Source organism: Hemitrygon akajei, chromosome 2, assembly GCF_048418815.1.
Source record: "Hemitrygon akajei chromosome 2, sHemAka1.3, whole genome shotgun sequence".
Lineage (NCBI taxonomy): Eukaryota > Metazoa > Chordata > Chondrichthyes > Myliobatiformes > Dasyatidae > Hemitrygon > Hemitrygon akajei.
The window spans coordinates 193213830-193229758 of record NC_133125.1 but is presented as its reverse complement, the minus strand read 5'-3'; the positions used below and the strand labels follow the sequence as shown (position 1 = coordinate 193229758).

The 15929-nt window shown below is 44.6% G+C and overlaps 1 protein-coding gene across 1 annotated transcript in view; it reads right to left on the bottom strand.

The window, feature by feature from the left end:
- Window positions 1-15674, bottom strand: part of LOC140721828 (uncharacterized) — a 41988-nt gene extending 26314 nt beyond the window's left edge. Inside the window, exons 1-6 of the mRNA XM_073036639.1 lie at window positions 15125-15674; window positions 13848-13928; window positions 10094-10441; window positions 7259-7543; window positions 5650-5769; window positions 489-515 (exon numbers count right to left, since the gene is read on the bottom strand). Coding sequence (XP_072892740.1) covers window positions 489-515; window positions 5650-5769; window positions 7259-7543; window positions 10094-10441; window positions 13848-13928; window positions 15125-15155 — 892 coding nt within the window. The 5' untranslated portion in view covers window positions 15156-15674. The remainder of the gene's footprint in view (window positions 1-488; window positions 516-5649; window positions 5770-7258; window positions 7544-10093; window positions 10442-13847; window positions 13929-15124) is intronic.
- Window positions 15675-15929: the final 255 nt, after the last annotated feature.

Below are 15929 nucleotides of genomic sequence, written 5' to 3'. Positions count from 1 at the left end.
CCCACCTGGTCTCAACTATCACCTGCCAGCTTGTACTCCTCCCTCGCCCCGACCCCCAACTTTCTTACTCGGGTTTATTCCCCCTTCCTTCACAGTCCTGATGAAGGGTGAAACACTAACCGTTTGTTCCCCTCCAGAGATGCTGCCTGCCCTGATGTCCTTCAGAATTTTGTGTCTGTTGCTGACATTAAGCGATCTCAGGTGCTCTCAACTTCAAACCATGGGTCCATCGTTCTCGTCTCTCTAGCCCAAAAAACATTTTGGGTCAATTCAACCACTTCCTACCCATGTTGCTCTGTTCACTGTAATATCAGCTGCTTAAACTTGACTAGCAAATTCTGCAGCACATTTCCAAATTAAAGTCATCTTCAAGCATAGCTTACTGTCATAGACACAAAATAAGAATTTCTGCCCAATGATACTCTGAAGGTCAGCGCAAAAGCTTCACAGCCTAAAGCTCTGACGCCAATAGTTCAGACACAACCTACCTTCCAAAATGCAGAACAGCTTCAGTTCTGTAAACAAAGACCATAAAAGTTTGTTAGTGGCAGAGATTCTGCAGCAAATGGCAAACAGTAGAAGATTATTTTGTACTCAGAGAGCAATATACACTTAGTGGCCATTGTATTATGTGTGGACCATCCACTTTAAGGTTCGAGGTATTGGGCATTCAGAGGAGCTCTTCCGCACACCACGGTTGTGCCTGGTTATCTGAGTTACTGTCGCCTTCCTGAACCAGTCTGGCCGTTCTCCCCTGACCTCTCCCAGTGACAGGTTTTCAACACAGAACTGCTGCTCTCTGGATGTTTTCCGTTTCTCACACCAGATTCTGTAAGACAGTTGTGCGTGAAACTCCGAGGAGATTGGCTGTTTGGATTCAGAACTGGCTGTGCATCGAAGACCAGAGTAATAGTTGAAGGGACTTATTCGAACTGGAGGTCTGTATTTAGTGATATTTCACAGGGATCTGTACTGGGACATCTGCTGTTTGTGCTAGAAAGCGTGTTAGTAAATTTGCAAATGATACCAAGATTGGTGGAGTTGTGGATCATGTAGAAGAATAGAACACAGCATTGATCAGTTGCATGCATGGGCTGAGAAATGGCAGATGGAGCTGAACCCAGATAAATGTGAGCTGTCACACCTCGGTAGGGCAAATGCGAGGAGACGGAGAGCAAGATCCTTAACAGTGTGGCTCAGTAGAGAGATCTTGGGATCCAAGCTCATAACTCCTTGAAAGTGGCGACACAGGTTGATAGGGTGGTTAAGAAGGCTGATGGAATGCTTGGTTTTATTAGTCTGGGCACTGAGTTCAAAAGTCTAAGCAGTTATGCTGCAACTTTATAAAGCTCTGCTTAGGCCACATTGGGAGTATTGCAAATAGTTCACGTCACCCCACTATAGGAAGGATGTTGAGGCTTTGAAGAGGGTGCAGAAGAGGTTCCTGGTTCAGAGAGCATGTGCTATCACGAGAGGCTGGGTAAACATGGGTTGTTTTCTCTGGGGCGTCGGAAGCTGAGGAGAGATCTGATAGAGGTTTACAAGATTACGAGAGACATAGATAGAGTGGCGGCGACTGGTGGCACAGTGATATCAGCTCCGGGCGCCGGAGCGAAGGTTCCCGAGTTCAAATCCAGTCGGGCCGTTCCCAGACACGCTTTCCATCCGTGCCGGGTTGAGTGTCGAGCTTGCAACTTGGCCTCATTAAAAAAAAACTGCGCTGTGAGAAGGACGTGGGGGACCACTCACAGAATCCTCCCTCCAAGACAACCACTTGGAAAAACAAAGTGGCCACCGAAGCTCTGGCAGAGTATGGCACAGAAATAGAGTGGACAGAGAGTATCTGTTTCTTCGGGATGGAATGTCAGAGAACGTGCATTGATGGTGAGAGGTAGGTTCAAAGGGGATGTGAGGGGCAAGTTTTTTTCACTCAGAGTCCTGGATGCCTGGAATGCACTGCCTCGTATGCTGCCAGAGGCAAATACACTGGAGGGTTTTAAAGAGACGTTTGGGCAGGCACATGGATTTAAGAGGATGGAGGGATGAAGGCATGAAGTAGGTAGGAGGGATTAGTGTCTGGGTGTTTTTAACTTGCTTTTTAGCTAGTCTGGCACAACACCGTGGGCTGAATGGCCTGTTCCTGTGCCGAATTGTTCTATGCCCTTGTCCAGCAACTTGTGAAATACTCAAACCACCCTGTCTAGCACCAACCATCACTCCACAGTTAAAATCACTTAGATGATATTTCTACCCATTCTGATGCTTGGTTTGAAAAACAAATTAATCACTTGACCACGTCTGCATGCTTCTATGAATTGAGTTGCTACCACATGATTGGCTGATTAGATTAGTGAGCAGGTGTACTGGTGTAGTGAATGAATATAGAAAATCTACAGCACAATACAGGCCCTTTGACCCACAATGCTGTGCCAAATATGTACTCACTTTAGAAATTACCTAGGGTTACCCGTAGCATTCTATTTTCCTAACCTCCATGTACCTATCCAGGAGTCTCTTAAAGACCTTATTGTATCCGGCTCCATCACCGTCATCAGTCCATTCCACTCACTCACCACTCTCTGCATAAAAAACTTACCCCCAACATCTCCTCTGTAACTACTTCCAAGCACCTTAAACCTGTGTCCTCTTGTGGCAGCCATTTCAGCCCTGGGAAAAAGCCTCTGACTATCCACACGATCAATGCCTCTCATCATCTTGTACACCTCTATCAGGTCACCTCTTATCCTCCGTCACTCCAAGGAGAAAAGGCCGAGTTCTCTCAACCTATTCTCATAAGGCATGCTCCCCAATCCAGGCAGCATCCTTGTAAGTCTCCTCTGCACCCTTTCTATGGTTTCCACATCCTTCCTGTAATGAGGTAACCAGAACTGAGCACAGTACTCCAAGTGGGGTCTGACCAGGGTCCTATATAGCTGCAACATTACCTCTCCGCTCTTCAGCTCCATCCCACAGTAGATGAAGGCTAATGCACGGTATGCTTTCTTAACCAGAGTCAACCTGCGTAGCAGCTTTGAGTGTCCTATGGACTTGGACCCCAAGATCCCTCTGATCCTCCACGCTGCCAAGAGACTTACCATTAATACTATATTCTGCCATCATATTTGACCTACCAAAATGAACCATTTCACACTTATCTGGGTTGAGCACCATCTGCCACTTCTCATCCCAGTTTTGCATCCTATCGATGTCCCACTTTAACCTCTGACAGCCCTCCACACTATCCACAACACCCCTAATCTTTGTGTCATTTGCACATTTAGTAACCCATCCCTCCTCTTCCTCATCCAGGTCACATGAAAATCATGAAGAGAGGGGGTCCCAGAACAGAACCCTGAGCCACACCACTGGTCACCAACATCCATGCAGAATATGACCCGTCTACAACCTTCTGTGCGTTCTGTGAGTAAGCCAGTCCTGGATCCACAAAGCAATGTCCCCTTGGATCCCATGCCTCCTTACTTTGTCAATAAGCCTTGCATGGGGTACCTTGACAAATGCCTTGCTGAAATCCATATACACTACATCTACTGCTCTACCATCATCAATGTGTTTAGTCACATCCTCAAAATATTCAATTAGGCTCGTAAGGCACAACCTGCCTTTAACAAAAGCCATGCTGACTATTCCTAATCATATTATGCCTCTCTAACTGTTCATAAATCCTGCCTCCCAGGATTTTTTCGATCAACTTAACAACCTCTGAGGTTAGACTCACTGGTCTATAATTTCCTGGGCTATTTCTACTCCCTTTCTTGAATAAGGGAACAACATCTGCAACCCTCCAATCCCTCTGAACCTCTCCCATCCCCATTGATGATGCAAAGATCATCGCCAGAGGCTCAGCAATCCCCTCCCTCGCTTCCCACTGTAGCCTGGGTATATTTCGTCTGGTCCCGATGATTTATCCAATTTGATGCTTTCCAAAAACTCCAGCACACTGTCTTTCTTAATGTCTATATCGTCAAGCTTTTCAATCCACTGTAAGTCATCCCTACGATCGCTAAGATCCTTTTCCATGGTGACTACCGAAGCAAAGTATTCATTAAATACCTCTGCTCTCTTCTGCGGTTCCATACTCACTTTTCCACTGTCACCCTTGATTGGTCCTATTCCCTCGTGGTTTACCTTCTTTCTCTTCACATACTTGTAGAAGTAAAGTGGCCACTGGGTGTGTTTTTCATTGTGCACGTACCTGATCCCAAACTCATAATCTTAAACTTAAGTACATTTGCAGATGTACATTTGCTATAACTGGGACTGGAATTCCCTGGTCATTTCTCTGGCTTTAGAACACATGGAGCCCTTCCGAAGTTATGAAAATTGCAAATAAAATAAGAGCCTTTCTTTTTTTGGGTTTTACATTTCTCAAACATTATTCTCTGAATTTTATTGGTAGCAATAAAATGAAATTACGCGCACTAACTTCAGCTTATTAACCAGATTCATAGGACAAATAGTTTTTTTTTCTTTTTGCAGTGGATGGAGGAGCCACACCTCATGTTCCAGCTGGGTAGCCTCCAGACATCAATTTTGCTAACAGCCCCCTTCCTCCTTCCCCATTCTGGTTTCCCCCTCACCCCACTTAAGATGCAAATGGTGCATTTCACTGTATATTTTCATGTACATGTGTTAAAGAGCTTCAAGATGTATTTATTTTGGAGTTTGAGAAGAATTTGTTTGCAAATTTCACAAATTTCTACAGACATATCGCAGAGAGAAATCTAACTGGTTGCATCACTGTCTGGTGTGGAGGGACCACGTCACAGGAGGCTTCCCCAGAAAATACTCACTCAACATTTCTTCCCCTTCATCATCAGATTCCTAAAGTGACCCATGGGTGTACAGTACCTCACTATTTTTTCCTCTCTTTTTGCCCTACTTGTTTAATTTATATATTATTTAATTTATAGTTTTTTTTATTATTATGTATTGCAATGAACTGCTAGCGCAAAACAACAAAAGGTGAAATAAAAAGGTACTGAGGTAGTGTTCATGGACTCAATGTCAATTTAGAAATCGGATGACAGATGGGAAGTAGCTGCTCCTGAATCTTTGAGGTTTCCGTACCTCCTTCTGGGTGGTAGCAATTAGAAGAGGGCATGTCCTGGGTGCCAGGGGCCCTTAATAATGGATGCCACCTTTTTGAGGCATTGCTCCTTGAAGATATCCTGAATAATACGCAGGTTGGTGCTGTTGATGGAGCTGATTAAGTTTACAACTCCCTGCAGCTTACTTTAATCCTGTACAGTAGCAAACCACCCCCATATCGGATATGAAGCCATGTGCAGCCAGTTAGAAAACTCTCCACGGTACATCTGTCGAATTTTGCGAGTGTTTTTGGTGACATACCAAATCTCCTCAAACTGCTTATGAAATATAGGAGTTTGACAAGTCAATCAGCAAGGACTGTCACCACGCTCCCAGCTCCAACACAGCATTCTGACAACTCGCTAACCCTAATGCGGGGCACACCCTTTGTGCGTCGGAGAGAACCCTGCGGTCACGAGGTGTAGATACAAACTCCTTAGAAACAGCAGAGAGCATTGAACCCTGACCTTACAGGTGAGCTGTAATAGAATTACACTAGCCGCCGGGCTGCCGCATCATCCGCTATCATTTTGCACCAACCTTTAATCTTTTCACGCTTTCCTCTGTGGCGAAACACTTCACAAACAATGGCGCCAATCACAAGAATTAAAAACATGATGAAAGCTACCATCCAAGTGTTGGTCCTGGGAAAGAATACCTCTGCAAAATAATATAAAAAAGCATCATTGTCTGTGCCGTACTCCCACTATTGTGTGATGCAACCAGAGTTTCCAAATTTACTGAAAGACCCGAATCTGAAGCGACCCCAGAAGACCAACGTGACTCTTTCTAACAGCCCAACAGGTTCGAGGGAAATTAAAGTAAATTTTAAAAGCGACATGGATGCACTTAACCATAAAGAATCACATTTGTCCAGAAGTTCGTGAACATCCAAAATCCCATCAAGGATCAGCTTTATTCACCATTAGGAATGTGCTGCGGTATGTTGGTCAGCATGCGGCAAGAAACAACAACGTTCAACAACTATAAAGAATAAAGAATTATATAACAAACACTACCTGTTTTACTGTAAGGTATAGTGATTTGTTATGCTGCCACAAAACAACACATTTCACGTGATGTCAGTGACAGCAAGCCTGGTAATCTGTTGTTAATGGTCAAGTCATGGGACCTGCACGAAGGTATTCCCAGGAATGATACTGTGAAACAGGAGGGCACAGTAGCGGAGAAATTAGCATAATGCTATCACAGCACCAGCGACTTGGGTTCAATTCCCAACGCAGTCTGTAAGGAGTCTGTATGTTCTCCCTATGACTGCGTGGGTTTCGTCCGAGTGCTCTACTTTCCTCCCAAACTCGTGCAGGTTAGTAGGTCACATGGGTGTAATTGAGTGCACTTGGACAGACCAGAAAGGCATTTTACCATGCTGTATCTCTACAAATAGAACACACTACACTACAGCACAGGCACAGGCCCTTCGGCCCACAATGTCCTGCTGGCCTTATACCAATCTTAACCTTTTCTCCACATAGCCGTCCATTTCTCTATCATCCACATGTCTACATAAAGGTTTCCTACGTGCCCATAATGTGTCTGCCTCTACCACCACCCTTGGAAGCATATTCCATTCTCTGTGTTAAAAACATATCTCTGACATCTATATTTATATACTATTTTTATTTAGAGAAATCTTATTCATTGAGTATCCCCGTAATAAAATGAACCTCTTGATTGTATATGATATTATATAATGAATTTACTTTGAACTTTTGCAGAACAGGTCCCTCTGGCCCACTGAACCATGCCATCACCCAGCCACTCACCAATTCAACCCTGTCTAAACACAGGATGATCTGTAATGACCAGTTAACCTACTAAGTGATACATCTTGGACTGTAGAAGGGAACCGGAGCAGCTGCAGAAAGCCCACACTTTCACCGGTAGAATGTACAAACCTTCTTACAGAGGAGGCCAGAACTGAACTCTGAACGCCGACACCCCAACTGTGATAGTGTCACGCTGACCGTTACGATACAGAGCAGCCTCAATCACAATACTCTCCTGCAATCATCTGAAAATCACACCCTTTTGAATTAGCCATTTCGGCCCTGAAAAAAGTCTCTGGCTGTCCACTCCATTTTGGAATATAAATATAAATAAATAAAACTAGGAAAAGTTGCTCCCATACCTGACAATTGGATTTGGGCCTCTTTCTCTTCATTCAGTACATTGTTTCTCATTATACAGGAATATTTGTTCACAGAATCGCTTGTCACATCAATCTGACTGAAAACAGCATAAAGGCCACTGGACTGGTCTTTCTGTGTAGTCAATGACTGTCTCGCCAGGTTCTCCTCATTCCCGTTCAACCAGTACACAGTTGGTACAGGGTACCAGCCGTCAGATCTGCACACAAGACGAACTCCGTGATGATAGGTTCCTTCCAGGTCGATCCAAGGCTGCTGTCCCACACCTGAAATTGAAATATAATTATCAGAGCAGGACGTCTCACTGTCAGCAAAACCAAAGAGCTGATTATCGTCTGTAGGTCAAGGAGGAAAGTGGAGCCATGAGATAGTCCTCATCAGGGCATCGGAGGTGGAGGGGGTCAGCAACTTTAAATACCATTTCAGAGGACGTGTCCTGAGCCCAGCACACACGTGCAATTACAAAGAAGGCAAGGCAGCGCCTCTACTTCCTGAGAAGTATGCAAAGGTTCGCCATGGCATTTCAAACACCGACAAACTTCTCTAGGCACGCTCTGCTGAGTATACTGACTGGTTGCAGCACGGCCTGGTAATAGAAACATCAAAGCCCTTAAATGGAAAAGCCTACAGAGAGTAGTGGATATCGCCCAGTCCATCACAGGTAAACCTTCCCGAACCCTGACCACGTCTGCATGGAGTTTTCCTGTAGGAAAGCATGATACATCATCGAGGACCCCCACCATCCAGGCCATGCTCCTAGCTCGTTGCAGCCATCTGGAAGGAAGGAGGTACAGGAACCTCAGGACCCCCACCACCAGGTTCAGGAAGTTATCACCCCTCAACCATCAGGCTCTTGAACCAGAGGGGACAACTTTATTCACCCCAACACTGAACTGATTCCACAAGCCATAAGCTCACTTCCAAGGACTGCAACTCATGTTCTTAATACTTATTGCTTATTAATTTATTTATTTTTTCACATTTTGCCTTTGCACAACTTGTGGTCTTTTGGCACACTGGCTATTTGCCCGTCTTTGACATTGATTCAAAGTTCAGAGTTCAAAGTAAATTTATTATCCAAGAACATACACGTGGCCAGACAAAACCCTGAGATTCATTTTCTTGCAGACATACTCAATAAATCCGGTAAAACACCCCACCCCCGCCAGACCATAATAGAACCGATGAAAGACGGCACCAACAGCGTGATCAACCGGTGTGCAAAAACTGTGCAAATACAAAGAGATAATACTAGCAAATAAACAATAAATATCGAGAACATGAGATGAAGTGTGCTTGAAAGCGAGTTCATAGGTTGTGGGAACCGTTCAGTGATGGGGCAAGTGAAGTTAGACCCTCTGGTTCAAGAGACTGATGGTTCAGAGGCAATAACTGTTCCTGAACCTGGTGGTGTTGGCCCTGAGGCTCCAGTTCCTTCTTTCTGATGGCCGAGTAGAGAAGATCATGGCACGGCTGGTGGGCAAGGCCGCCTTCCTGCAACAACATTTCGTGTAGATGTGCTCAGTGGTGGGGAGGGACCACTCTGGGACCAGTGATGGACTGGGCTGGCTCCACTACTTTTTGTGGGATTTTCCTTTCAAGGGCATTCGTGCTTCCATACCAGGCAGTCAATATTCTCTCCACCACACATCGATAGGTGCTTGCCAAAGTTTTAGATGTCGTGCCTAATCTACGGGAGAAGAAGCATGGCTGCGCTTTCTTTGTAATAGTTCGCAGGTGCTGTGCCCGGGACTAGTCCTCCTAAATAATAACACCCAGGAATTTAAATTTGCTGATCCTCTCCACCTCTGATCATGAGGACTGGCTCATGGACCTCCAGTTTGTTCCTATTCTGTTTCTTTGTATTTACTGTGAATGCCTGCGTTAAATGTACATGGTGACGTACCTGTACTTTGATAATAAATTTACCTTGAACTTTTCTTGAACAAGGAAAGGCGCTTAATGTACGTGCAAGAGCAACGCACACAAGAACGCTGGAGGAACTCAGCAGGTGAGGCAGCATCAGTGGAGGTGAATGAATGGTCGACATCACAGGCCGAGACTCTTCATCAGGGATGGGTAGTGAGGGAACTGAAACCAGAATTAGGAGGTTGGAGGAAGGGGAGGAGTACAAACTGGCAGGTGGCAGGAGACAGGTGAGAGGGAAGGTGGCTGGCTATGGGAGGGTGAAGTAAGAAGCTTGGAGGTGTTAGGTAGAAAAGATACCAGGCTGACGATGGAATCTGCTAAGAGAAGACAGATCCATGGGAGTAAGGGAAGCTGAGGGGCATCAGAGGGAAGTTTTGGGCAGGTGAGCAGAAGAAAAGGACTGGGAGGGTAACCAGAATGGGGAATAGAGAAGAAAAGGGGGGGGGAAGATGTTCAAGAGAGGAGGCCACCCAGACAGAGTATGAGGTGTTACTCCTCCAACCGGAGAGGGGCCTCATTACAGCCATGGAGTGACATGTCAGAGTGGGAAAAGGAATTAAAATGGATGGTCACTGGGACATCCCGCCTGTTGTGGCAGATGGAGTGAAGATGCTGTGAGGAGGGGTGTGGACACAGGAAGTCATTCAGGCGAGGCTTAAACCACTGGCAAATTCCACACTAATATGAAGAGAAGGAAAGGTAATCCTGGCAAACATACATTCCCAAACCAACAGATTATGAATTGAATACCAAAGAATAGCCATGATTTATTTGCCATTACTTTTCAGTTTTGGAGTTGGTCTTTGGTTACTCCAAGTTTGCTAACAAATTAGTTATACGTTTCTATTTTTTAAAAATCTTTTTGAATATTGTCAGTAGAGTCTGACCTCCAACTGTTAGCAGGATCTTTGTTTCATCGTAGTCATCTTTGTAGTCAATGAAGCACCTATATTCCCCACTGTCATGTGCATTTACGTTCTTCAGCTTGAGAGAGGCATTCCCATGAGGAAGCTCTTCTCTGTAAAGCTCCGTCCTGCCTTTGTAAGCTGCGTCCTGTAGGGTGGGCTGATCGCGGCCAGCGTTGTACAAGTGCACTGGTGCAGAAAAGTCATTTTTAAACCATCGAACCTCCATGCCCATCAGGGACACGTTTGGTTCCGTTCTGCACTCCAGCACGACATCTTCACCCACTGCGACGACAGGGGAATCCTCTGGTCCCACAACGCGAATCTTCACTGGTAAAATATAAAAAATTTAAAACCAATGATTATCTTTATTTGATGGAAACATGCAGTGAGATGCACCATTTTGTGTTAACAACCAACACAATCCAAGGACTGTGATGGGGCAGCCCACATGTCGCTTTGCTTCTGGTGCCAACAGGGCATGCCCACAATGCTGTTACCCTAACCCGTGTCTTTGGGATGTGGGAGGAAACTGGCGTAGCCATAGCAACCTCACTGGTCCCATGGAGGATATACAAACTCCCTGTGAGCAGGAACTCAACCCCAATCAGTGATCGCTGCCGTTGTAAACCACTCCCCCCATTTCACACAGGTACTTCAGTTGCAGAGATGGGGAGAAGGGTGGGGATTGGGTTGGGGTGACAACTGTCAGGAAAAGGATTTTGGATCCGAGGGGCCTGGGTCACAGGCACCATCACTATCCGTCACGGGCACTAGCCTCCCCAGCAACCAGGACATGTTCAACAGGTGATGCCTCAAACAGAATCATCAAGGACCCCCATCAACCAGGGCATGCCCTCTTCTCATCACTACCATCAGGGAGGAGGCACGGGACCCTGAAGACACACACTCAACGATTCAGGAACAGCCTCTTCCTGCCTGCCATCAGATTTTGGAATATGCAATGAACCCATGAACTAACTAAGCAACACACACAAAATGCTGGAGGAACTCAACTGGCTAGGCAGCATCTATGGTAAAAAAAAAAGTACAATCGACATTTCGGGCTGAGACTGGAGAAAAAAAAGAAAAGCGGTAGTTTTAAAAGGAGGGGGAGAGGGGAAAGAGAAACATCAGGTGATTGGTGAAACTGGGAGGGGGAGAGTTGAAAAAGCAGGGAAGTTGATCGGTGAAAGAGATACAGGGCTTGAGAAGGGGGATCTGAGAGGAGAGGCCAAAAGCCATGGCGGAAAGAAAAGGGGAGAGGAGCACTAGGGAGCGGGGCAATGGGCAGGCAAGGAAATAAGGTGAGAGAGGGAAAAGGGAATGGGGAACAGTGGGGAAGTGTGGACATTACCGAAAGTTCAAGAAATTGATGTTCATGCCATCAGTTTGGAGGCTCCCCAGATGGAATAGAAGTTGTTCTTCCTCCAACCTGAGTGTGGCCTCATCGCGACAGTAGAGGTCATGAGTGGACATGTTGTAATGTGAATGGGAAGTGGAATTAAAATGGGTGGCCACTGGGAGATCCTGCTTCTTCTAGTGGCCGAAGGATAGCTGTTCGCAAAAGCTGTCTCCCAATCTATGTTGTGTCTCTCCGATATACAGGAGCACGGGACACAGTATATGACCCCAACAGAACCACAGCTGAGGCGTTGATAAACTATTCAGTATATTTTCCCTCTCTTTTTGCACTACTTATTTATTTTTAAAATATATACACTTACTGTAATTTGTAAGTTTTAATCTAATGTATTGCAACGTAACAGATTTCATGACATACAGTGGTGATATTAAACCTGATTCTCATTTCCTTGTATTTACTGTTTATAAAGTTTAATATACAAGTGTCATATCTAACTTTCTCACTTTCAAAATGATTATAGAAATCTGTCGGTTTATGATCACTCTTACCCAGAGCATCTTGCATTGAGATCCTGCCTCTCTGGTTACAAATGATCAGGTCTAAACAGCCTCATCTTTGGTTGCTTCTGCAAGATTTTTTTCTGCAAAACTGTCCTAAAGACACTCTGTGTTCTTGTCCTCCAAGCTACGTTTGTTTGTTTGTTTTGTGTACTTTTTCCACAGTCCACATTCTGTCCACCTTAGCACTGCCGTGTCGCTGCCTTTAGAGATGTGCAAATCACGTGAATAGGACACCACGTTTTATGAGGATAGGAGTCAGAGAAATTTACTATTGCCAATTAGACTTAAACAAGTCCACAGAATCTGATACTCGGTTTAATTACTTTACTATGTGATCAGCCAGAGACTCATTCCACCGAGATGTAACACTGAGCATCATAGGAAGTCATTCCTGCCTGTGGCCATCAAACTTTACAACTCCTCCCTCGGAGTGTCAGACACCCTGAGCCAATAGGCTGGTCCTGGACTTATTATTTCCACTTGGCATAATCAACTTATTGTTATTTAATTAGTTATGGTTTTATATTGCTATGTTTCTACACTATTCTTGGTTGGTGCGGCTGTAACGAAAATCAATTTTCCTCGGGATCAATGAACTATGTCTGTCTCTCTGTCATGGACAGCCAATTAGGATTCTGCGAAAGTGAATACAATCTTGGTCTTTTATACCATAAAATACCCACAGATTTCAGGGGTCAAGAGTTCCTGCTTCGGCTTTATCAACAAGGTTTTGGATGCTCCCATACCTTACACATAGGGTTCCCACATACCAATCAGTTGCCCATTAATGAGAAGAAACCAAGCCATTAGCCATACAGTCTTGAAGGGTTAAGGGTTCCTCCTCACACACAACTTCCACGCGTTGTCAGTTCTTCTTTTCTAACAGGACTTACTACAACTGTGCGTTATCAGTTCTTCATTTCTAACAGGACTTACAACTGTGCGTTATCAGTTCTTCATTTCTAACAGGACTTACTACAACTGTGCGTTATCAGTTCTTCATTTCTAACAGGACATTGCTAATTAGTACAATTAGACAGAGCCCATTTGCTTCTCACCCTGCTATTCTCATGATTTTGTTAACCCTTAATTCTCAAGCTTAATTTTCTTCCAGAATAGGTCATTTCTCTTTGGATAAGATGTGACTTGGTAGAGGTGTACAAAATGATAAGGGGCAAAGATGAACTGGACGGCAAGAGACTTTTTCCCGGGGTGGAAATGGCTAATACGAGGGGGCACAATTTTAAGGTGACTGGAGGAAAATGTACAGGGGATGTCATAGGTAGTGTTTTAACACAGAGAGTTGGGATGGTGGTAGGGATAGGTGTATTAGGGACAGTTAAGAGACTCCTAGATCGGCACATGGATAGAAAAATTTACGGTAATTTAGGAGGGAAGAGTTAGATGAATCTTAGAGTAGGTTAAAAGGTCGGCACAACATTGTGGGTGTAATGTTCTATGATCACACAAAGCAGGGCTCATGTTCAGAGTGAAGACCCGCCTCTGAGTGGGAGCCAAATGTCATCTACTGCCAAACAAGCATCAAGAAACAAAGTTGAACACAACAGCTTGGGTCTGTGCCCCACTGACTGACAGGAATCCGTTCACAGAGGATCCGAGGTAAAAATATCACATTTAGTTACGGATACAGTAAACACCCATTTGTGATTGGCAACTGTTTATCTGATAAGATTCCACTGCACAACGCACAAAAACAATTTGAATCGAAACAATTTCGCTTATTCCAAAAATACATGTTTAATGTTGTTACAGCAGAAGATATAATTAATGTAAAGGTCAGAAATCTTACCTGATAAGGCTGTTTGAAAAATGTAGAACACAAACAAAATTCTGGGGCAGCTTCTTTCCATCACTGTAAAGAATCGATTCCCTATAGAAAATATGTTTCTTGTGAGGATAATATCAAACGGCCAAAGTAAATGCAACACCAACAACTTTCTTCTTTCAGAACATTTCCAGATGCCTTCAGGGGCTGCATTCAAACAAAAACTTACTATGCTGTACTTGCTGATAACAACTCTTTATCTGTCCTCACCACCCTCCAGCTACTCTCTGCAAATCTTTCACCAAGACCTGCTAAAGATTTCACATTGTTATTCTAGCCCACTGAACATGGAACACAACAGTACAGGCCCTTCTGCCCACAATACTGTGCTGACCTTTCAATGTACTCTGAGATCAATCTGACTCTTCCCTCTTACATTACCTTCCACTTCTCCTTCACCCATGTGCTTATCTAGGAATCACTCAAATGCCCCCAATGTATCTACCTCTACCATCACCCCCGTCGGCCTTCCATGTACTTACCGCTCTCTGTGTAAAATTTATCTCTGATACCCTCTCCAGGCTTTTCCTCCAATTACTTTCAAATTCGTATTAGCCATTTCCGCCCTGGGGAAAAGTCCCTGGCTGTCCACTCGATATCTGCCTCTTATCATCTTGTACACCTCTACCAAGTCACCTCTTATCCTCCTTTGTCCCAAAGTGGAAAGAAACAGCTCGTTCATCAGCCCATCCTCAAAACATTTTGGAGAAAAGTTGTTCTTTTCCAATTTTCAGAGAATTCAGTTTAGAGTACTGTATAACCCTTATGGAACTCAGGGCTATGCATTTAATATATCCCTCTATAAAAACTGCCAATCTCTGATTTAATGTCAACAATTACCCATTTGAAGAAAATAGATTCAAACCAATACCTCCTCCTCATGACACTGCTGAATCTCACGTTTAGATATTTTTACCTTGTGCTTTGGCCACACAAGGGGATAGGGTGGCAAACAGCTTATTTGCATTCATCGGTCGGAGTGTGGAGTTTAAAAGTTGGCAAGACACGTTGCAACAGTATAAAAATATTGTTGGGTCTCATGTAGAGTGTGTGAGCGGTGAAAGAGGTAAACGGCTAAAGAAGAAGGAATCTGACAGGGGTGTGGACGATGGGAAAAAGGGAAGGAGAAGGGGCACCAGACAGAGTTGATGGGTAGATGAGGAAAAGAACAGGGGTGATAGGGAAACCAGAGTGAGGAATGAAGAAAGAATGAAGGGGGGGGGGGGGGGGCTGGAAATTACCGAAAGCTGGAGAAATCCATGTTCCTGCCATCAGGTTGGAGCCGACCCAGATGGAACATAAGTTGTTGCTCCAATCTGAGAAGGTTAGATTCAAGATTGTTTAACGTCATTTCCAGTACACAAGTGTAAAGAAGAACAAAATAATTGTTACTATGGATCCCATGCAGCACAGAAAAAGTACAATAAGATATGCAATACAAAAATCATTAAAAAACACAGTAAATATAAAGACATAAGATAACTTGTACACCTAGATTGGTTGTCCATAAAGTGATGCTAGGTACTGGAGTGTCTGTGCATAAGGTGACTGATGGGAAATAATGAAGAACTGAGGGAGAAGTGGATGGAGGTGTTGATCAGCCTTACTGCTTGCGGTCTGGTGACCCTGGCATAGATGCTAGTAGCCCCCTCCCTGATGGAAATGGGGCAAGCAGTCCATGAGCAGGAAGGGTGATGGTACTGGTCCTTGATGGTGGGTAGGCTGGTGCCAGAGATCCACTGGAGAGATGAATTCTTTTTTTTTTGCCCAGAAAAGGAGGCAAAGGGTCTGGGAAAGGGAGGGAGGCAAATTGGATCACATGACCAATGTGAAAGTGAGTCATTGGGATCGGAAGTTTATCAAATGCCAGAGAAGTGACGTGGGAGGAGGCTGGAGAAAGGAAAATGTTACCCCTTATGAGGAGCCATGGAGAGCGGATCTCCAGCAGGTTAACTACAGCTCGAGTCATTGATCACTACAGCATGGGAACAGGCCATTCGGCCCACTTATTCTGTGCTGAACTGCTACTCTGCCTGGATCCACCGA